We start from the raw sequence: 24,264 nt of genomic DNA on the forward strand, positions 1-24,264 counted from the left end.
GTATGTGGTGTGTGTGTGTGTGTGTGTGTGTGTGTGTGTGTGTGTGTGTTGTGCGCATGCGTGTGCGTGTGTACATAATCTCCAAGGAACAGACAGAAGAAACCAAGTAGCATACCCTGGTAAGAAGCTGTATGGAGGTAGAGGTAGCAGAAGGATGAGTGGAACATCAATGTTTAGGATCCAGATACACTTACTATCTTGGGAATGGAAGACAAAATTTGCATTTGTATATGTGATTGTGCATTGTCACTGAGAGAGAAATAAATTTAGTAATAGAAAAATATAGTTAGATGATAGATAGATAGATAGAATGATAGATAGATAGGAGATAAATAGAAAACAATCGATTATATAGATAGGTTATATATTAATATGTAATCAATTGTATCATAGAGGAACCAAGACATGTCATGTATCAGTTAATTTTATCCTTAAACCAAAAGTTTCTGTCTTTTCCCTGTGTGATCTTCTTGAAAATTAGACTCTGCTAGACAACTGAGAAAAAGTTACGAAACTGACCCCGGACCTTGATTCCACTCTGATGCATACCAGCTTGCCTAGAGTAGCAAGCAGGTCAGCACCGCGTGCATGGAACAGAAGAGGGGGCAGGGGACACGCCCGTGACCTTCATGTGACCTTCAGCATGGCTGCATGCCGCCTCACCTTGCCTTTCATCACCACACAGTCCTCCTGCCTGTTGTTCTCATGGCTCGGTTCTCCACGAAGCCACTTGGTAAACGTCACAGGGGTCCCATCGCTCCACTCAAAGAACATTTGCATCCGGATGTCGTTCAAACCAATCCACAACTCATCATTCACCTCTACATAGAAAGGGAAAGTCACAAAGTAAAATTTCAAACAGTGTCTTTCCAAAGGTCAACAGAGCGCTGAGAAAGGAAGGCATTGTGCTCTGTCAACACAACTATTTTGATATTGTAAGGGCCATAAAAGATAATCCTCTTGGGTGTTAATATTGTCTACAGGCTATAAAATCATATGTCCATGACATTTATGATGTTAGTTTTACATGTGTAATGTTTTCTTTACACTGTAAATGACATGGAATTTTTCGGTTGCACAGTTGAAGTTAAATCTCCTGGCAGCTGGGAAAAGGAAACTCAGGTCAAAGTCATACTATTCCCTGTCTCAGGGATGTGCTTTTTTTGTTACAAATACTTCACCATGCCAAATGCAATCATGTTGTTGGAAATATTGTGTCGTGTATGTGTGCAGACACATACAGATATACCTCCACCCACCCCACATATATAATCTACATGAATTCCATTAAATATCAAGAGTATGTTCAAAGAACAAATTTAAAACCACTTTGACTTTACTGTTGTTTATCAAGAACAGTTCAGGTGTTTTGATTAAAATTCAATCACTACAATAGAGGTAAAAAGAATCTAAACACTGAAAAATAAAATCAGTAAGTAGGCTGCCTGCTGGCATTTGTCAATTATTTACTAGTCTACAAATATAAGTGAATTTATAATCATTTTCATTAAGATATCAGAAAATGCCAGCAAAACTTAAGAAACAAATAAGGCTAAACTCAAAATGACACATAAACCTGGGAAATATGATCATTTTGCTTTGGAATTCAATGAAGAACTCTATTGAATTTTGTCATTTAAATTTTTCATAATATTGGGGTTTTTTTAAGACATAAATATCTCAATAAATAATGGGACAAAATTACAGTAGTTGAAGATCTAAGATTTCATGGCTGCAAAAATAAACATTTCCAAATAAAATCAAATTATTTATATATAGTATATATATTATATACATGGAGAATGATGAAAGCAGTGTCATTAATCAAGATGCAGTGCACATATAAACTGATTTGTTGAATGGTAACTTCTTTGCACAATTAAAATATATTATGTATGTATAGACACATGTGTAGAGATAGATATACATATATACATGTGTGTATACACATACTTATTTCAATATGTATATGTTACATAGTTGGGTTTCCATCAGGAATGCTTCATAGATAATCTTTTAATGCTAAAATAAAAAGACTTCTGAGGATTGTAAAGATGATGATGTTTGGTAAAACTGAGAAAGATATCAGACCCCATAGGAATTCCACTAAATGGCCAACTTTCTTCCTCCTCAAAGTTGCACACAGCTGTGCTTCTGCTTTGCAGAAGTCCTAGCCTGGCCGCACAGCAGATCCAGCAGGTGTTTCCAGGGTCACAAAAGCTTGAATGCATATCTAGGATGGTTCCCTTTCCTTTCCTTTCACTTGGCAGCTCATGATCTCTGAGCAACAAATACAGGCTGCAAGCGACCTCTTGTACTTCACAAGCATTTGGGTTAAAGACCAATGTAAAATGAAGCTCCTAAGTTCCACAATTGCAATAAAATATGAAGGGTTCCTGATACTTTTTTTCTCACTAACCTATTCTTTTATAGATTTATCATTCCTAAACTTCTTTTATTCTTTCTTTTGTTTCTTTTTTTTTTTTTTCCTGGTCCTAGGGCTTGAACTTGGAGCCTGAGCACTGTCCCTAAGCTACTTTTGCTCAAGGCTAGCACTGTATCACTTGAGCCATAGATCTACTTCCAGCTTTTTAGTAGTTAATTGGAGATAAGAGTCTCATGGATTTTCCTGCTTGGGATGCCTTTGAACTTTATTTTCAGAACTCAAGCCTCCTGAGTAGAAAATTACAGGTGTGAGCCACCAGTGCCCAGCGACTAAGCACAATCTTTACTCCTACAAAAGCATAAAATATGTTAGTATCAAGTTGTTAGGCTTATTTTTAAGTCAGTTAAGGAAGTTATGTTAGTTGATAGAATCACAGCTTATGTTAGCTGCTCCAATTTATCCTCTTGCAATATGTTTCCAAAATGAACATAAAAGCTGTCATCTGAATTAGCTAACAAAAGGGGGTTTGATGTGGAAGTAATATTCTTAATTTTATAACTTTTCTGTATCTCTATCAAGATTATTATATTTATCAGATAAATACTGTATTACAATACTTATAACATTACAAATACTGCCAGGTAAATGTTACTTTTAATGACTCTTTTTTCCAAATGGAAGGGTTTCTAATTTCAAGCTCAATTTAACTACTTTATTCATCAAGCTTCCCAAAGTAGTTATAACAATAAAAATACTTGTTTTTCCTATAACTATTCCATTTTGTAGAAAGTAGAGTCACCCCTTCGCATCTTCGATCAATCCGCCCCCTATTGATTCACTTGCAAGCTTACTTGCTTTTATGCCACAATAAGCTTAACTAACTAGTCTTCAGATGTAAATTTAAGCAACACTCCTTCAGATATATCTGTTGTGGTTACATTATCTTTATTTAGCTTGAATTTCCCAGGCTATGTACATAGAAGAACTAAGACACTGCTTCTAGGCTGCTTTCTCCAGCTGTACCAAATTAGTCACGCAGAGACAGGTTCTCTGAGTAATAGTGTTTGGGCAGTTGGGTCATCTTTTGTCAGAGACCACTTTTAATCATATCTATTTATTAATTGCTTTACCTTTCCTATACCCTATCAGCTTGTGTCAGGAAACTAGCTTTTTCTTCCCTCCCACCATCCATTTCTGGGTTTGCCAGGTAGAAATGAAGAGCAGATGCAGCTACTCAATGGACTCATTGGTGGGGGATGCAAATGATAATCATAAGAACAGCAAGTACTGCACAATACTTACATGACAGGCTCTTACACTATGTTGGTTCTCAGCCTATTCTTCAAGACAAGCAATACCCGCTCATTTCATTTATAGTTTATTTCTGGTTAGTGATTTTTTTCTCTGTATTTTTGAACATACAATCCCAAATTGAGACATAATGTTCTTTAGAAGGCTTAGTAACACATCTAACCACTCTAAAACTAGTGTCCCATTCTTTCCATTCTTGAACACCTTTTCAACCTTAGCTGGATTGATCGTGAGAAGAAAATCCAATATAGGTGGTTCATCTAAAGACCTTCCTTGTGAGATATAATACTGGTACTTAAAACACACACACACACACATCCATGTGAGTAATTCTAAGAAAACTAAATGTCGACAAGTTCAACACAGACATTTCAACACAGATTTCACATGGAAAAAGAATATTGAAATTCGACCCACAAATCTGCTATATATTCAAAAGGAAAAAAATGGTGCCCTCTTTCAGTGATGACTATGCTTTCAATTATTATACAAATTTCCTTCTGTAGCCCTGATGAACATATGTCGAAATTAAATTCACATTGGTCATGATCGATTTCCATTTCTTAAAGTTCATAGTAAGATTCTGTTTTCGAGAGGCTGTCAAGAGAAAAGACTGGGGTCGTAAGCTTGTCGGCAGCGCAAGAGTTCTCACCATATCCTAGCTGGGAGAGGATAAAGTCGAACTCTTCGATGGTGTGGATGCTTGCTAGGTCACCTCCTTCCTTCCGGCAGGCCCGCAAGGCATCTCTTTGGATCTTCTTCTCCTCTCGGTGAATCTTGTAACAGTAGCCTGAATAGGGCCACCATTGACTGGGACAACTGGTAGGCACATCGCTTTCTATAAAAGAATAAAGAGTTTGGAAAGCCTTTAAAAGAGAGAACATTTGTTTAAAATCCTAATAATATTTCCCACATACATAAATGTCATTTTCCGCACAGAAAAAAAAACCGTTCGTAACTGTGGGAACATGAAGATAATTTTTTCTTTCTTTTTTGGCATGCATAATCACAAAGGATGGACTAGACATTTTCTATTTCGCTTGTGTTTAGACTAACACAGGCAAAAGCTGAATGGGAGCTCTTATAAAATAACTGCAAGATTGCAGGGAGATATGATAGACTAATTTTATCTGAATTTTGTGATCAGCAAATCTTTATTGCCATAACAGTAATCCTATCTATCATGCATTATTCATTCACTCCTAGAAAGTGTCACACATTGTTGAGTCTCAGAGAGCAAAACTTGAATTTCCCATCCAATGTGTGGTTTTAAGCAAGGTATAGCACACAGGACTGATAGAACCACCCAAGTGAAACAAACTAATATCAATAGTTATTTAAAATTTCCAGCCTCACTCTGTTTGGAGCTAGAAAAGAATGGAGAGAAGGTGCTTGTATGTGATTAGGTGCCACACAATTATTATTGAAGTAAATCAATCCCTAAGCTTCTCATCATTGCTATGAATAATCGTGGTCAAATTCTCTAATTTTGATTGCATGTTGCACAGGTTCATTCTATTAGTTAGTGATGGTAAGAGATGTTTTATGATGATGAGCACAACACACAACATTGGTCCCCAAATGCCCTTGAAACTGGTATTAGTTAGGTAATGAGTGTTTGTCAGGAAAAATACTGAAACCATAACTGATATATATGCACTTTACTATTTTACAGTTACTATTCTAAATATCCATCTAACTACTTGCTTAGACAGAGACATGCTTACCAGATCAAGGTCAATTTATATATTGAAGCTTGATAGTAAATGTTTTGAGTGCACTGTTTTAGTAAATGTGCAATACAGAGTACTTTTCCTTGTATTCTTCTAATGAATTGTTCCTGTTTTTCCCTTAGAAGTAAAGCTTGAGCCAGGCACTGGTGGGTCACGCCTGTAATCCTAGCTAAGCAGAAGACTGAGATCTGAGGATTGTGGTTCAAAACCAGTCCAGGCAGAAAAGTCCAAGAAACTCTTATCTCCAATTAACCAGCAAAAGCTAAAAGTGGAGGTGTGGTTCAATAGGAGAGCTTTGAGTAGAAAAGCTAAACAAGAATATAAAGCCCTGATTTCAAGCCCCAGTACAGGAAAACAAAAACAAAAACAAAGCAGAGGTTGAAGCATCCTTGCTTAAACCCAGGATTCAGGATATCATCTTTAAAAATTTAAGAATATATTCACATGCTATGCTATTAGAATACAAAAATGCATATTTGAAAAATCCCCTTTCCTTCGATGTGAATTTAGATTCTGTGTCATTTCAGTGGTTACCAGAAAAAAGAAAAAAATAAATAAAACAAAAAGCATTGGCATATCTCTGAGGCCCTCTGGTGGGATGATCTAACTTTACTGTCCTACAAACTGAAAATAATGCAGCCAGTCAGAAGGCACCAAACACTTACAAGATAATGTCTTAAAACACGCAAGCAACCAATATAAATGGAAGGAAGGTGCCCTTTGGATTTCCAGCCCTAGCAATCATATTTCAAGCTAAATAAATCTTCTTTTCAAAGCCAAGGAGGAAAGAAGTGAGGCATGCTGCACTGTCACATTTCTCAAGCAGAAAAAAAAAAAATAAAGAAATAAACCTGTCAGACATTAATGACTTCTCCAAATATGGCTGATGGTGAAATTTGCTTTTCATTTTGAAGAATTCATTCTGTGTGTATGTGTGTGTGTGCGTGCGCATGTGCGTACACGCGCTTAAACTGGGTCTAAAACTCAGGGCCTGTGCACTGTCATTCAGTTTTTGTGCTCAAAGCTAGCCTGTACCACTTGAAGCCACAACTGTACTTTTAGCTGTTGGGTGATTAGTTGGAGGTAAGAGTCTTTCAGATTTGTCTGCCCAGGCTGGTTCTGAACCATGAGCCTCAAATCTCAGTTTCCTGAATAACTAAGATTAAGCTGTGAGCCACCAATATCTGGCTTAAGAATTCATTCTTGACTTAAGAGTTTAATTTTATAAAAGTCTAATAAAGTGCATCATGGACTATTTTTTCCCTAAACCTACTTTACATAGCACATTCCTACTCAAAATTTATATAGATTACATAACCTATGTAGGAATTATATATATATATATATATATATATATATATATATATATATATTTGTACATTCTGGATGTGTTATTCCAATCTGCTGAAGGCTTCAGTGTCAGATATGACACTGAAGAGTAATAGAATCCAAACCAATTGCTAATAATAGCAGCATCCCTTTTAGATATTATTTCCTGGCTTGGATTCCACTTTTGTCATAGGTGCAAATGGTGTATATTCCATCAACATTATTTCCTCTTCTACAGTATTTGAAAAAGAAGATCTACCTTATAGGGCTGGGAAGAGAAGATAATTATTTGCACAATGTCCAACTACTGCTGTATATTTCGAAGGAAAAATTAACAACCAATAAAAGTTATAACTAACAGAAATTTTTTCGGATTATCTTTACATCCCCCCACGAACTATTAATAAAACCTCTGGAGTTATCCAATTATAATTAAGTTGTAATTTTATGTAAAGAGGTCAAATAGGTCACTTACCTGAGGGAATAATAAAAGAATTCAAAGTATTGTTTCCTTTCTTACAAATATAGCCTAATTTCTGAACACATTCAAGGCTTTCCCATTTAGCGTTTTTTTCAGGATTCAGTGACACACAGCTTTTTCCGGGTTCGGATGATGGACTTCCTTTGAGAACACAGAAAAGTTAAGGTGGAACTACAGTAAGCATTTCACACAGACAGCACCCCTTAACCCCTCTTCGCCATCCATCCATCCATCCTTGGGCTGTAATGGGTCCCCATTCTGCCTTTTGCTACACATTCACAAATCAACACTGACTGACTGCAGAGCAAAAGACATGATGGGGACCTATTGGCTTCCTTATTGATGGATCGTTCCAATTCCAAAAACGATGATTACACAAGTAGACTTCTTTGAAATAATCCCCACACCCCAGCATCAGTGCATAAAGCTAGACCTTAAAATATAAATAGTTGCCACGTTGGATTATATTTTGTATTACAAACAGTTACCTAGTTATTCTAAACTAGCCACAGTCCTGTCAATAACCAACAAAAAAAAAAAAAAAACCACCTAAAGTCATTAAGTTCACACCCATAATCCTAACTACTCAGGAGGCTGAGATCTGAGCATCATGTTTCAAGCCAGCCTGGATAGAAAAGTCTGTGAGGCTCTTATCTCCAGCTAACCACTAAAAAGCGGGAAAGGTAGCTGTGGCTCAAGTGGTAGAGCAGTATCATTGAGCAAAACACTTAGGGACCGTGCCAAGAATCTGAGTGGAAGCCCCAGCTTGTTCAAGCTAATTTTGAGGGCTAGGATACAGGCAAACTTCCCCTAATTGGAGGGAAGAGACAGAAAAATGAATGATTGGGAAGCCAAGAACCAGTGACTTATGCCTATAATCCAAGCCACTTGAGAGGCTGTGATTGGGAGAACCACTGTCAGAAGCCAGCTTGAGCAGAAAAGTTCACAAGACTCCATATCCTATTAACCAGAAAGAAGCCAGGATGGAAGCATGACTCAAGTGGTACAGGACCAGGGAAGCCTGAGTCCAAACCCTGTTACAAGAAAGGATAGAGGAGAAAGGAAAGAAAGAGAAAGAGAGAAAATAAAGGAGGGAGAGAGGGAGAGAGGGAAAGAGGGAGGAAGGAAAGAAGGAAGGAAGGAAGCCAGCCAGCAAGCCAGCAAGCAAGCAAGCAGGGAAATAACTGGATTCTCATAAGATACTGAATATCTTGAAGTCCACCCATTGAAGAATATTTGTAGAAACTAACCCCTCTTCTATTTCTTACCAGTGGTTAATATTGTTAGTGCAATGGATACACTGTACATTTTTCATGCTTGTTTCTTACCCTGATACATGATTTAAAACCATCTCCAAAGAGTAGTTCATGTCACACTTGAAATGAGCATGAATAAACTACATTCTTTAATGAATCAATGTAAGTACTAGAACCTTTCAAGGTACAACAATAGCTATTTAAGGCTATTGGTTATTAATGCATTAATAAGAAAATCATGTTATACATTTATTGATGAATATAACACCATAACCTTAAAGTATCAATTAGTGGTCTTTACTACTTGAACAGTCATTATGTATTGGATTCCTTATCTACAATGCAAACACATTCTTTTAATTTAATACATGCATTCCTTAATTATATACAAGTTCAATTGAAAGGCTTGGTTGCACAATTGATGCAAAAACAATTTGTAGTATTTAACAAAATTTCTAATTTTAATTTCAAGAAATATTGCACCTGTTGCCCAGACATTTAGTTTAATAAGGAAAATATTTTCCTTTCCCATAATATTCCACTGTCATAGCCACACCTCCACCAAAATTAACCCTAAATTTTCAGTGAACTCTTAGAAGGAAAATGGTTGAACATTAAATCTTTACATCTGGAATAATTTTTAATTACACAGTTTATCTTATGTGTTTCACCATGAAAGAGAAACTCTCATCCACGCCTAAGTGATTAGTGTTGTCTAATGATTTGATTGAAATCAACTGATAATCTCGAATTTGAGGTTTAATATCCTAATTTGAGTAAGGGAACAGACAAATTAGATCTTCACTCAAAAATATTTGAGGGTACAAATGATGAAGAGATGGTGCAGATCAAGATGCATTGTATACATAAACTGCTTTGATAAGTGGCATAAATTCAATACATATTCTAAAAATTAAGAAAAGTGAGGGAAGGAGGGGGTAACCAAGGCTGGGTAAGAATGTTGAAAGAGGTGACATTGATCAAGAGGAACTGTATTCATAAACTGCTTTTTTGAATGGCAACTCCACTGTACAACTTAAAGATAATAAAAATAGTTAATATAAAAGAAATTTACCTATGTAAACAAAAGGAAAAAATAAGCATGTTATATTCCTTTACAATAATATTTACTTCTTTTAGTTCCAAAAAAATAAAGCTGATATTCATTTCAAGATTCAAGTAACAGAATATGTTGTCCAGTAATAGAGTATAGGCATAGCCTGTACTCTAACATTGTATATTACATATCCTGAACACATATGTTGTACATGAGTTCTTTCATGTGGAATGTTAAAAATTTCAAAAATTTACAGCAAACTGGGTGCCAGTGGCTATTACCGTAATGATGACTGTTCAAGAGACCAGTATTGGGGGGACCACTGTTTGAAGCCAGATGGGCAGAAAAGTCTGATATTCTATCTTCTAAATTTGGACTAGAGGCATGGTTTAAGTGGAAAAATGCAAGCCAAGCACTCAAGCTAAGTAAGCGTGAGACTCTGAAGTCAAACCCTAGTACTACTACCAAATCAAAACAAAGTTAGGACAAAAGATTCCAAGGTCAGTCATACAAAAGTTGAAAGTACCTTGGGAGACTTTGCCAATAGTTTATTTAAGTAGCTATACCAAGAGCCTTCACATCCAGAATCAGATTATACAATGCATCTTGATCAATGTCATCCCATCCATTGTCCTCTCTCATCTTTCTCTATCCCATCCCTACTCTCAAGTTACATAGCTCAATTTTCTATTAAATACAATACCTTAACCAAGCAAACATGGGGTGAAATTTTAAACAAAGACTTGAATTGACTTGTAGGACAATCCTAGCAGAAGGATCCTTATTTCAGAATGCTAATCCCAACACCAATGATTTTAGAATATTCCAATCTGACAGATTTCAAAACAGGGTAAGAAATAAATGATGCTCAATGACACCTCCAAATTCTTCTCTCTGAGATCTACAATAAAATGATAGAGGTCTATGTGGTGTCCAGATGAATTAAATTTGGGTTAATTCAAACAGCCAGGCTGAGCCTTACCTGGTAACCAGTTAAGGTATCGGAATGGACTGCCCCCACTCCACTGCCAACCAGTGTTGAAATTCAGACTATTAAGCCCAATCCAGAGTCCTGAGGTCAGGGAACTGGTTAATCCTATGCAAAAAAGAGACAAGAACAAACACAAAATGGGCATTCAGAAAGGACAGTGGGATTAAATTCAGATTTAAGGTAATTGAGAGAAGTCATCATCATCATCACCTAACACCTTTGAGTCTCTTAATTGTGTAAAGCAAGTAGAACTAGAACCACCACCAATAGGTCTAGAAATAAGCCAAGAACATAGGCAAGCTGGCAAGATTCATATTCAGATTTCCCTCAGATCTAACTCAAACTCCTATGAATGTGCTTCTAAATGCAGACATATCTCCTCCTTCTTTTCAGATTAACAGCCACACTTCTTCATCACAGAAAAAATTCAATAAACATCTCAAATGATCATGTTCAGAAGTCATTACCGCCACCTCATATTTCACAACTTATTTTAAAAATTCTATATTTTTAGTATTTTCATTTTTTCTTCATCAATGGTGATTAAATTCAAAACACATAAACATTTAATTTAATTTAATTTGTCAGCTGTGGGGCTTGAACTCAGGGACTGGGCACTGTCCTTGAGCTCTTTCAGCTCAAGGGTAGCATTCTACCAGTTTGAGCCACAGCTCCACTTCTGGTTTTGAGTAGTTTATTGGAGATAAGAGTCTCATGGGGATTTTTGATTTCTTTTCTTTTCTTTTCAAATAAGTTTTTTTTATTGTGAAAATACTGTACAGAGGAGGGGTTACAGTTACATGAGCGAGGTAATGAGTACATTTCTTATCAAGCATTGTTGTCTCCTTTGTTTTTCCCCTACCATCCCTTCCCTCCCATCTCTACAACTACACTTCCCCCACCCCCCCACCCCCACCTAAATTGTAAAGTTCATTTTTCAACATAGCATCTTGTACATCTCATTGTTGCAATGGGTCAACCTGTATCCCTCTTTAAATATTTTGTTTTTTCCCTTCCCCTCCACAAATTATACCAACATCAAATACAGTGAAAACAGGGGTTATACCGTGGGGGAGGGACATACAAAGCAACAAAAAAAAAATCACATGGTACCTTATAAATACATTAGAAGCAATAGCAAGAAATAAAAAACCACTTGTGTCCTTATCTTGGGGTACATTTCACTTAACATCATCTTATCTGACCTTTTCTGGTTGTCTCAGACATATATTAGTTATTGCAAATAAGGGAAACCATGGGACCTATGTTTCTTTGGGCCTGGCTTACTTCACTTAATAGAATTTTTTCCAAATCTTTCCATTTCCTAACAAATGGGGCAATGTCATTCTTTCTGATGGAGGCATAGAATTCCATTGTGTATATATACCACATTTTCTTGATCCATTCATCTACTGAGAGGCATCTGGGTAGGTTCCATATCTTAGCTATGGTAAATAATGCTGCAATAAAAATGTGCTGGTAGCTTTAGTATTGTATTGTTTGTGATCATTCGGGTAAATGTCCAAAAGTGGGATTTCTGGGTCATAGGGGAGCTCTATGTGGAGTCTTTTGAGGAACCTCCATACTACTTTCCACAGTGGTTGAGTAAGTTTACACTTCCATAACAATGCAGTAGGGTTCCCTTCTGGCCACATCCCCTCCAGCAATATCTAAAATATACTTGGAACTCAAAAAATTAAATCCCCCAACAACAAATCTTCAAAGAAACAACTGCCCAATAAATAAGTGGGCTAAAGACTTAAAGAGAAACTTTTCTGAAAAGGAAATAAGAATGGCCAATAGACACATGAAGAAATGCTCAACCTCTCTAGCCATAAAAGTAATGTAAATTGAAACAACATTGAGATACCACCTCACTCCAGTTAGAATGGCTAGAATCAAGAATTCAAATCACGGGGACTTTTCTGACTCAGCTAGCTTCCAATTGAGATCCTCAGCTCTCATCCTCCAGAGTAGCTAGGATTACAGGTATGAGCCACTGGTGCCTGGCTCATGAACACTTCAGGTACATAATAAACCATAATTACAATGGCTTAAACTCTGTAGAGATTTGAAACTGAAGTTGAAAAATAAAAAGCAACATGGACCGCTGGTGTGAAGAACTAACTTCTTATTTTCTGGATCCTCAAAAGTCTTTTAATTGATGAAAGATTAATTAATAATAATACCAAACCATTGTATTTATACAGGTTAGTAAACCATAACGGGTCATTTATGTTCCTGTTATTTGTAGGATACATTCCCAGTTAATCTTTCAGGTGTCACAGGTATCAATTAAGCACTCAATCCTGTTAAGTTATGCATTTTAAATGATGTTCATTTCATAGATAAAACACCTGAAAGATTGAATGAGGTTTGAACACAAATACACATGCTCCCAACACATTCCATTCCTTTGTTCTGGTATAATCAGTCACTCTGATGTATCTCAAAACCATTAAAATTGTTTTAAGTAGTTTGACTTACACACACACACACACACACACACACACACACACACACACATTCATGTTGCAAAGTGGTCTGGATGGAGATAGCACAGACTCACTGCCAAAAATGGCACAGAAAGTATAGAAGCTTGGTCTCTAATTTTTTTCTCTAATGTGCATTTGCAATTTTATAAAGGAGCAGACCAAACATTTTAGTGTGGTTATATGTAACAACAAACCCACATGCTAATTTTTTTGAACTTTTATCTCTTCTGCCTGCATTGTCTGCAATGATCATATGCCTACTTTTGAATTCAGCCATGACAGCATGTGCCTCCATGTCCAATACTACACTGTTTTGTGTGTTCATTTGTTTGTTTTTGGCTGGTCTTGGGCATTGAACTTTAGGACAGGGCTCTGTAACTGGGCTTCTTTTGTTCAAAACTAGCGCTCTACCACTTGACCCACAGTGCCATTTCCATACACTGGTATTTTCATCTTCATTTCTACATAGAGAAATTATTCTACATGAAGATCATTTCATTTCTACATAGCATCAAAGGAAACTAGTGAAAGCAAATCAAAGTAAGAAGCCAAATTTCACTTCCCCTCTCTTCTTTCAGTTCTGTAAAAGCAGCCCTACTCACATGTAGATACAGATTTGATTCAGGAATTGAGGATTTGTAGTGTCCCGATGTTTTCCAGGGTGGAAAGACAAATCAAGAGGAGGTGGGGGGAGGACAGGTGGGCTTTGCCCTGCAGAGGGCAGTAACCTAGATGTCCAGAGTGAACAGCATTTGTCATAGCAAGGAGAGGCTTGTGGGGGGTGGGGGGAGAGCTCTCCTTGGGGCCTTAGGTACTAGCACATAACTGCTCATTGTGTAAGTAGGACATGGACAGGGTAAAATGGGGGACAGGGCTGGATTCCCTTCAGCGCTTGTATGGTCTGGAAGGAAGCATTAGGCAAGCTTTCTAATTCTCTTTGCTGATCAGCCTGTGAGTGCATCTACCATGTGAAGATTTCAGGATTCAGCTACAGGGTTGATGCTGGCTTTAGAAATAAAGTCAGGATACACTGACTTTACACTGCAGGGTACGCTGCATCTGTTCAACTCTATAAATAATGGTGAATTGAGTCTCAGGGTCATCAAGCTGACTTATACATTCAGAAATAATCCTATTTACTGCTCAAAACCGTCACATGAAATTAATCTTATCATAAAAGTAGAAACCATTTGTGTGGTGATTTTTTTAAGTTTATTAACAACATATTTCCCCCAAATAGAGCAGACATCCAACACACACCTTTATTTTCTAGATTCTTCCTCAATATATCATGAAATATCATGAATAGCTTTCTTCCAGAAAAAAAAAATCCTTTCATAGTTTACACTTCCTGTCAGATTTTTTCCCTCATCATATGATATAGTTCATGACTTGCAGGAAGGCCGGAAATAACTCCAAACTCTTGTCTAAAAAAGCAAAAATCATTCTTTTCCCGATTCCATGAAAATTTGCTGACAAAAATTTTGCAGGCTTGGATACCCAAATGAATATCTAAAGCAAAGTGGACCCTGAACTTCATAAGCTGTGTGTGGTTCCCTGGCCCACATGCCAATCATAATGTTAATCAACAAAAGTTTGCTTTGCCAAGGAGGTGGAAAAGAGGTGGATCCTTGGGGTCTGATCTGGGCATCTCCACTCTAAATTCTCCAATTATAAAAAAAAGCAAGCTCACTTTTTTGAGGGGGTGGGGCAGAGCTGGGATTTGAACTCAGAACTTTCTTCATTCTTAACCACTAGGCACTACCTCTAACCCTCTCTTGCTCTGGTTATTTTTGAGATAGGGTCTCACTTCCCACCCGGGGCCAAGATCTATCAATAAGACTTTAAAAACTTATACAGTCTGGGAGTTGGAGGGACCCTGGGCACAATGGATGCAAGGCTGTTTAGCAGGGCTTGACTTGTTTCACCAGATGGTGACAGGATTTCATCTTATCACCTTGAACTCATGCATGATCTCTGGATTCAGATGAGATCTAAATTGTGAATCCTTGACCTACATGGTGCCAAGCCACTGCCTATGCCTCAAAACAACATCCCTCACTGACAGTGGCATCCTTTACCGGGAGCCCAGACTCATCCCTCAACTCCTTCAGGCTCTGAAGAGCACAATAACCAAAAGAAGGAAGTTGGCTCATCACATCACTTCCTGAATGGGGCCAGGTGGCTTTACCTGTCCTCTCCACTACAGGACCAATTCTATCAGTATGTATGTAATCGCATGTAGTACTTGTCAGTTAACCATCCTGATTTTACTCACAACTTCACTTTCTCCCTCTGTCATTTACCTGTCAGGTATGTTTGCTCGTGAATCTCGGTGACACTCAAAAGCTCAGCGTCCTGCTGCTGGCAGCTCTTCCTTGCCTGGTGCCAGGTTAAAGCAGACTTGGAGTTTATCTGGTAGAAAATGCCTGTCAGTGGATCTTTACTCCATAATCTTTCACTGCCCTCAACTGCAAAAGAAGTCGAAAGGAATTTGTCTGCATCAGACATTGGCAATGCATCCAGGAAACAATATTGGTTAAACCATTCAACCAGCATTATTGCCTGCCATGGTATTTTTTTTCTTTTCATCTCCTCCCCCACCATCTTTTCTTATTCTTAAAGCCAGATGTATTTTCTTCGCTGCTGAAGTGAAGACTAGAAGTTCAAAGGTTCAGCCACATCCAATCTCTTCCATGTGTCTCAAGAAAGAAGGAAAGAGGCATTAAATCCCTATTTTTCTTCTGGGACATTTGAGATATGATGGGTTAGAAGGGAAAGATAAAAATAGAGAGCCAGATGCCAGTGGCTCACACCTGTAAAATCCTAGCTACTCAGGAGGCTGATTTCTGAGCATGACAGTTCAAAGCAGCTAGGGCAGAAAATCCACGAGTCTTCTATCTTCAACTAACCAGCAATAAGCCAGCCGTGGAGCTATAACACAAGTGGTAATGAGCCAGTCTGAGTATTGGCACCCAAAAAATAAAAATAGAGAGTAGGGCCAGTTAGCTCAACCTTCTAAATCAAGCAAGACAATAAATATTGAAAGAAGAGAGAACATAAATAAATCAGTCTTTTCTCTGCAAGTGGATATGTTGTCTGCATACTTTCATTTGGTCTTTAAAAACAAAAGAATTACAAGGGAAGATCCCATAGATAGAGGGGCTATACCCGAGCTTAAAGAGCCACACTTTCTCTTCACTAGATACATGCAATCTCACTGAAGAAGGTCTTAGTAATAGTAGATATTGATGGCTAGATATTCTTTCCTCAGAGTAAAAAAAAATATTTCAGCTTATCTTTGTCTTTGCTATTTATGATTCTGTATATACTCTTTAAATTTGGTATATGCCTTGAAAAGCTAACAATGTAAATATTACATTATTAACTTACATGTAAGTATTACTTATGGCCAGTATTAGGGTGCCAGACTGAGCCCCTGCACACTATGCACAGTCATGATCCTTAACTCTGAACCTAACTGGGTCTGGTAAGGAAGTAACACACCACACCCTGTGGGTATGACATTTGTGGTCCCACAGAAGGTCAGAGAGGAACAAAAACACATTATTATTTGATTTAGGCAATATTGTGTGTGTGTGTGTGTGTGAAAGAGAGAGAGAGAGAGAGAGATGCTGGGGAGTAAATCCATGGCCTGGAGCATGCGGAGTAGGCTACATTAAGCTGCCACCCATAACCCTAAAATAACTATAAATCCACTCTTCATTTACATAAATATTAATCTGGAGTCAGGCACTGTGGCTCTCACCTGTAATCCTACCTACTCAAGAGTCTGAGATGTAAGGATAGTGGTTCAAAGTCAGCTTGGGCAGGAAAGTCAATGAGACTCTTATCTCTAATTAACCACTAACTAGAAAACCAGAAGTGGTGCTGTGGCTCAGAGCAATAGCGCACTAGCCTTGAGCAAAAAGAGCTCAGGGACAGTGCCCAGGCTCTCAGTTTAAGCCCCACAACTGACAAACTAATCTGAATTATGAATGTTAAATCTAAATAAATTCCAGTGAGCTGATGCCTTGTAAGACCTTCCAAATGAAACTTAAATGGAGTTTATTTATTGAAAAATAAAGATATTTTAAATTACTATTTTTAGAAACCTTAGTTATTTGGTTTATCACAAGCTAAAAGTATAAAAGTGAATAAAGGAGAATTATTTCTTTGTTGAAGAATGGAGGAAGCAAAATAAATGCCAAACAGAGAAGTTTAAAATAAAATATGTATATTTTTTCTATTTTAAATCATGGAATTAAAACATTATTTCTCAATGAAAAAACCAGGTTTGCTGAGTATACAACACCCCAAAGAGCTCAAATTCTCACAATAAACCAACAAAAAGTGATGGTGGAAGCTAAAGTTGCAAGCTATGACAAATTGATAGAACAGGGTCTTTTCCTTTTCCTGTTCTCAGGATACTTGAAAATAAATGTCTAAATAGAAGGAAAACATTATGGTAAACAGTGCAACAGACAACAGAGTGCATATGTTTGGTGTCACTAGCTCAATAAGTTGTGTCTCATTTTCTTGTATTGAAATTGCTAGTTTGAGGCTGATAAGAGGGTACAATGAAGTTTTGAAAGGAAAACAAAAATGAAACAAATGGTGAAATTACAAAGCCCTCAAAGACATGAGTGTATAAATTGTACTGGAAACATTTAATGCAAATAGACTTTGTTTTTTCTTGCACTGTTTTGACTTCTGCATTAAAATGGAAAAAAATCAGAGCATCTGGCTCTGAAGACGTAAATTAGAAGTAAAAAGGTTAAAAATCATTCTGTTTTACATCCTCAAGCTAACTCTCCAGCACATTTCTAAAGAGATCCAAGGTTATGAGTTTTCCTCATGAGCATTGCTCATCATGTGTCCTCCATTTCATTCATTAAAAAAATGTAGTCCGAGGGGAAAACAAGCTCTTATCTCTGGCAGTAAGAGTACAGGGTATGATATACGGTATGGTCAACCCTAAAATCTCAGAAAATAACTGAGAGTGGGTAAATATGAAAGGTCATCCAATGCAAGAAATGCTAGGGTAGTTGAAATGCAGTTTGACCTTCTAAGCAATATCTAACACCTATCAAATGTCAGGTTGAGATTCAGAAGATCTGTATTCCTGTCTTCAGCCTACACAGACTATGTTTTTTCCATTGTTAAATCAAAACAACCAGATCCAGTGGGAAAATGAATAACTGCATTCACTTGGGGGAGATGTGGTAGGTAAATACAAGGTCTGGTCTCATCCTTATGTTGCTGTGTTGGATGTGCCAAAAGTTACTTACATTTCAATGGACAAAACCCAAAGAGCTTATCCGTGTCATAGTCTGTGGTAGTTCCACACCAGAGCCATCCATCTGATCGGCCAACATTTGTGCAATCTGCGTACCACTTGTTTTCAAACTTGAATGGGAATGCACATGTTGCTCCGTTTGCGTTGCCCAGGAGTGTGTACATGGCTGGAGAAATAGATTGATGTGCGAATGTGAGTGACATTGTCAATACTGACTTTACATGCTAAGGTAACTGGGTCTTCTCTCTTCTAATTGTACCTGGGTATCCCCTTCTGCCTCTATCCCAGTCTTTTTACTGGGTTCTTGTTGCTGTCCATACTAAGGAGTAACTCTAATATTACTTCATAGCCACTGGATGTTGAAATACATTTTCTTCTTTCCTCTGAACTCTGTTGCAGGATTCTTTTGACTACTGGGAGGTCATTAGCCAGTAAGCAAAATGTGATCATCTTCAGCAGAAGCACTTGGGTCTTTATTTTAAAAAAATGAAAAAATTCCCTTCCCTGATGTATAACTTAATTATTGCAAATAAGGGAAACCATGGGACCTATATTTCTTTGGGTCTGGCTTATTTCACTTAATATGATTTTTGTCAAGTCTTCCCATTTCCTGACAAATGGGGCGGTGTCATTCTTTCTAGGTTAATTTTATCAGATGAGCAGAAAAGCTCAAAAGCTTATATGACCATATAAGATGATGTTAAATGAAATGAACCCCAAGATATGGACACAAGAGGTTTTTCTTTGTCATTGTTGCTTTTAATGTACTATGTGGATTTTTTTGTTTCTTTTATATGTTCTTCTCCCTATGGTTTATCCCTTGTTGTCACTGTATTTGATTTTGGGACCCTGCATCTTGTATATACATTTATCTAATTTGGGGAGGGGATGGGGAATAACAAAATGCTGAAACAAGGACACAGGATGACCCATTGCAACAATGAGAGTTATAAGACATTATGTTGGAAATGAACTTTACAACTTGGGTGGGGAGGAGTAGGGAGGTAGAGGGAGGTAAGGGATAGTAGGAGAAAAACAAAGGAGGGTGTAACAATGTTGGACAAGAAATGTACTCATTACCTTACTCATGTAACTGTAACCCCTCTGTACAGCACCTTTACAATAAAATAACATTTAAAAAAATCCCTTCTCCCATATATGCTAATTTAGAATAAGGGTCTGCATGTTAAGTTCTCCAGATAGTTCTCAATCCTATTAAAATAGGACAGCCACTGTTCTAAACCCTGTGCATATTTGTCTCAAGACAAATGGGAGGTCAGAAAGCGTAGGAGAAGGGGACTCCTAGTGTATTTTAATACAAAATCAGTTCCACGGTGTCAAATTACTCGTATTGAATTCCTCAATTAACACAATTGTCTCCTCTGAAGAACTGGACTCAAGTTGGTTTCATCCTTGTTTTACTTTTTAATTTTAAATTGTATCCTGAAAGGTTGTGCTACTTAGCTAGCCTCTCTTGGAGTTTTTAAATGTATATTTTGTTCAAAAAATGCCCTAGAATAGGTGTTGTGTGAGCTTGACTTCAATTTCTACACTCTTCTCCTCTCTGTTTTATACAGATAGAAGATAGAAAGCTGACAAACTACCTCTTTCCAAAGAACTCAATTCCTACATTTGTTCTCACTGTGATAAGCTGGCTTCAGCCCATCTCAGCAGCCCCAGTAACAAAGTAATTTGGAAGCAGGTATCTCTTGTTCCCAAAGGCAGGAGTGTGCTCTGACCTTGAGGTTGTTCTAGATAACACTTCACTACATCCAAACTCGAAATGGGTGATAGCATCATCTCATTCAAGAGAGTGGCCTTTGTGAAATGCTTCAAGTCCTTTTTAATTTTCCTTTGGTTTTTGCTCTGTTTCTGGGCAGCCAACAGAGAATGAAATTTGGCCACGATAAGGGAAGACTAAATCCTCTTTATTTTGTTTGACCTTCAAGAGCTCATGGAACCAACTGTGGACAAAATAGTTTCTCAAAGTACTGTCATTATATAAGAGAGATAACTAAATATGCTACAATATCAACTAACAAACTATTTCCTCAGCTTTTCTACCACAGTCTCTACATACCCGAAGGGTGACAAAATAAGTCAGAAAAATCCTGAAACACCATTTGCCACAATGTCATCTTAGCTGATCTGGGTTAGTAAAGAATATTGTTCTTGCCATTCCTTCTCCCAGGATCATTTAAACCAAAGAAAAAGAGAAGTTTAGTTTGATTTGTTTAATATTACAACTTTATAATGTTAAGTAAGAGGCAAGGGGTCAAACCATTGTGATGACAGCTGCAGCCCTTTGCTTAACAAATCCATACCTTGGAGAAGTTTCATGCTATGTCCTCCTTCGCTATTACAACTAGCTCAGTATTATTCAGGACTTTCTATTGCATTCATTCCCTATGATGCTTTTCTAGAGCACAGAATGGGGCTAAGCATAAAGAATGGAATCAGTATTTCTAGCACAGGACAGCTAAGCTGGGAGAAATTTGACATGAAAGTTTACCTTCATAACCTCTAGAGCATAAGTCATCAGTGGTTCCATAAATCTTCCACCTGCTCCATAAACCAGATCCCTTGTACAGCATAATATTCTTCTCTTGCCTGTTGCCATAGTTAAAAAATAAATCTTCACCCTTGATCCCAAAAAGCGTGTCATTTTTGCACTCCCATTTCTGATATTGGCTCTTTGAGTCACAGGCATATAAAGTGACAGCAACCCAATCAGTTTTTGATGGCACCCCCAGGCATAACTTAAAAGCGACACTCATAACCTGGGAATCAGACACCCATCGGAATTTTTGAGATTCAGAATCCGGGTTGCAAACTGCAGTTTGGACAGAAGTGGGACTTATGGCTTCCACACAGCGCTTGTGATCTTCATTGTAGATCAAAAATTGCCTGGTATCTGTTTAAAAGAGAGAAGACAAGAAAACAGGCTTAAGTGTGTCCACGTGATAATGGCAATATTGTAGGTCAAAAGTGCCCAACTTTCCATGTCCCTAAAGATTTGTGATCACAGGAAAAGAGAGGAAGGCAATGATGCCTGGGGAGGCTGCATGTACCTCCTGGTGGTTCTGGATAATGGAGGGAGAGAATGAAGACGTGGGTAAACAGAGAGTCTGTCATAGCTAACATCTGTGGCTGCTGTGCTCAGGGGCAAGTTCTCCAAAAAGAATCCTAGTCTTGAAGAGCCTTCAAGTAAGAGCCAATTTAAATGCTCCCAAATTACAAGAAAGTGAATACAAAAAGGCAGAGAAAAGAAGGGAATGCTCAAAGTACAGCGGCAGAAAGTGCAAATAGGCAGAATCCACTCCTGGCCAATCAGTGGGTACATATGAGATACTATCTGCAAAGCAATGAAAGCAAAAAGGAATGGGGCTGTGGTTCAAGTGGCAGAGCCATTACCTCACATGCACAAGACCCTCCGTGTGACCCCCTAGCACCACCGAAAAAAAGAGGTGAAAATAATGTCATTATGAGGGAAAAGAATGGATAATTGAATACACAAGACATAAAATTAAATACACATATGCCTTAGAGTAAGATTCTGGAGACCAACACATCCCTACCCCTTTCTGAGGAAGATTGATAAAACCTATATATAGTTATCCTGCTTATGTAACCACAGTAATTACTTACGGGTTTCACCTATGTATGATACTTTTAATTAAAAATTTTTTACTTTAGATCAAATAAAAAATGTACCTTCATTTTGTGAACTATAAAGTTTGGGAAGAACTTTCTCAGTATCCCCAGTTAACTAAACTATCCTTAGTTTTGCTTCGTTTTTTTGTGTGTGTGTGTTCTAATAATAGAGAACTGAAAGGTTTAGTACCTAGCATGTCTAGAATAATATGTCACCTTTCGTTTTATTGGTGTACTTGACCCTTGTATAACAGATACAAAAGTGTATTTCATAATGATTTGTGAAATGTTTAAAAAAGGAATAATAATTGTAAGTCTGGAATTATTGGAGATGGTATCGTATAAGAATGGCTTTAAAAAGAACCATGATTTTAGGCTTACAGTTTGGAACTGGCGATATAAGCAAATATGTGTGGATTGCTTTTGCTTACAGTCCAAAGTTGCTTGCTGGCAAAATGGGACTTCCTCTTGCAAAAAATAAAAAAATAAAAAGGAAAGAAAAATGGATCCAGTAAGCAGATTTTTTTTACCCTTAAATCAAAATTCATACCAAGGTTTTTGTTTTCTGTTTATTTCTAACAAACACACAACTGAAAAATGACTTGAGAGCTTTTAAAGTTGTGACATGAGAATAAAGCACAAACCTTTTCTTTCTAAGTGTCTCCTGCTTTGATTAGTTCTTTCCAAAGGGAAAGATTGCAGATTCTCTTTCTAATCAAACCACCCATTGCAATAAACTAAGAATAAAAATTTATAAGATTATCACTAGGAGAATCATCCCTAATTACAAACGACTTAACTCAAGCCAGGCTCTGTTCGCTGTTCTTAATTTTCCAGTAAGGTTAGCATTATCTGCACTTTGACAGCAGATCTAGAGCCTTCCATTTAAAGCTTAAAATTGATATTGGCCTGAAAGATTTTTCTCCTAACTCAAGTCTCTATCTGGTCTAGTCTACACTTAATTGACATGTCCTACCTCTTTTTCACCTAGATTTTTTTAACTCTATGCTGCTTCAGATTATTGTCTGGGTTCTTCAGCTTCTACTTCTGCTTTCTTGGGATTGAGATTCCATCAAGCTTGGATCCAGAGCCCTGTGGAATTGACAACTATTACCTGGACATGTCACAACTGAGCAGGTTTCCTTCCATTCTAGCTCAACTTCCCTCACTTTACTTTGTTTTGTTATCACCTCTGGCTTCCTGTGACAAAACGAGTCGCTTTCTGTCTTGCCAATAATATTAAAATTCTAATAATAGGATACTTGGCTCACAATAAAGCACATGGGATAGGAAAAGGAAATGTTTTTTTTTTCTTTTATTACTGTGATCACTTATTATACCCAAGTGCCACCTTAGTCTCTTCCAGTCTGAAAAACTAACACACTTTGAGAATTGTGTCATTCGGTATAATCCCATGTTAATTCTACTTAAAATATGATGTTTAATAAACAGCTATCAAATCTTTTTCCCAATGGCATCACTACCCACCCAGATTCAAAACTAAAATGTGTCATCCTGGATTCTCATTTCCCTTCATTTGCTAGGGCAATACCAGAATCTATTGATGTTGGCCAAAACTATGCCAAAGGTCAATTTTACATGTCAACTGGGTGCCATCATTGTGGTATCAAATGCCAATCTGTGTTGATGAGCTTGTTGGCAGACACAGGTGGCTCATGCTTGGAATCCTAAAAAGTACTCAGTAGGCTGAAGTCTCAGCATCACAGTTCAAAGCTAGCCTAAGACTGTAAAGTCTGTGAGCCTTTTATCTCCAATTAATCACCAAAAAAAACCCCAAAACACCCCGATGTGGAGCTGTGGCTCAAGTAGTAGAGCATTAGGAAAAGCACCCAGGTCCTGAGTTCAAGCTTTCCTTTAGTGGGAGTAAGCTTTATCCAATCAGACAGAGTCCTTAAGAAAAACAAAAAAGCTATAGGAAAAGAGAATTCCCTGTGGCAGGAATGCTGCCTCCAGGCTGCCTTGGGACCTTGCTCCAGTGGATCCTCAATGTCTCCCCAGAGACTCTATTAAGCTTGTCTTAAGCCTGGTGGTCTGGGGAGGTGGTGGATCTTCTAGGACAGGTCCTTAGATCTCTCTGGGCTTGAGCTCAAAGAGGATGAGGAGACTCCTGCTCCTCTCTCTCTTCTCACTCCTACCATGCTTTACTGTCTCACTACAATTCTAACCAATCAGCCTAATAAACCTTTCCTCTTCATAAGTATTCTGTTATGGTGACAGAGCTAAAACAAGCTTGAATTGGAATATGAAATCT

General features: G+C 37.6%; 1 protein-coding gene across 1 annotated transcript in view; it reads right to left on the bottom strand.

Moving 5' to 3' along the window:
• Positions 1 to 24,264, bottom strand: part of Mrc1 (mannose receptor C-type 1) — an 80,404-nt gene that overhangs the window by 47,452 nt on the left and 8,688 nt on the right. The window contains exons 2-8 of the mRNA XM_042686180.1: positions 20,851 to 21,252; positions 18,331 to 18,504; positions 15,346 to 15,510; positions 10,536 to 10,649; positions 7,235 to 7,381; positions 4,350 to 4,535; positions 664 to 821 (exon numbers count right to left, since the gene is read on the bottom strand). Coding sequence (XP_042542114.1) covers positions 664 to 821; positions 4,350 to 4,535; positions 7,235 to 7,381; positions 10,536 to 10,649; positions 15,346 to 15,510; positions 18,331 to 18,504; positions 20,851 to 21,252 — 1,346 coding nt within the window. The remainder of the gene's footprint in view (positions 1 to 663; positions 822 to 4,349; positions 4,536 to 7,234; positions 7,382 to 10,535; positions 10,650 to 15,345; positions 15,511 to 18,330; positions 18,505 to 20,850; positions 21,253 to 24,264) is intronic.

This window comes from Dipodomys spectabilis, unplaced genomic scaffold (genome assembly GCF_019054845.1).
Source record: "Dipodomys spectabilis isolate Male_0828 unplaced genomic scaffold, ASM1905484v1 ptg000096l, whole genome shotgun sequence".
Classification (NCBI taxonomy): Eukaryota; Metazoa; Chordata; class Mammalia; order Rodentia; family Heteromyidae; genus Dipodomys; species Dipodomys spectabilis.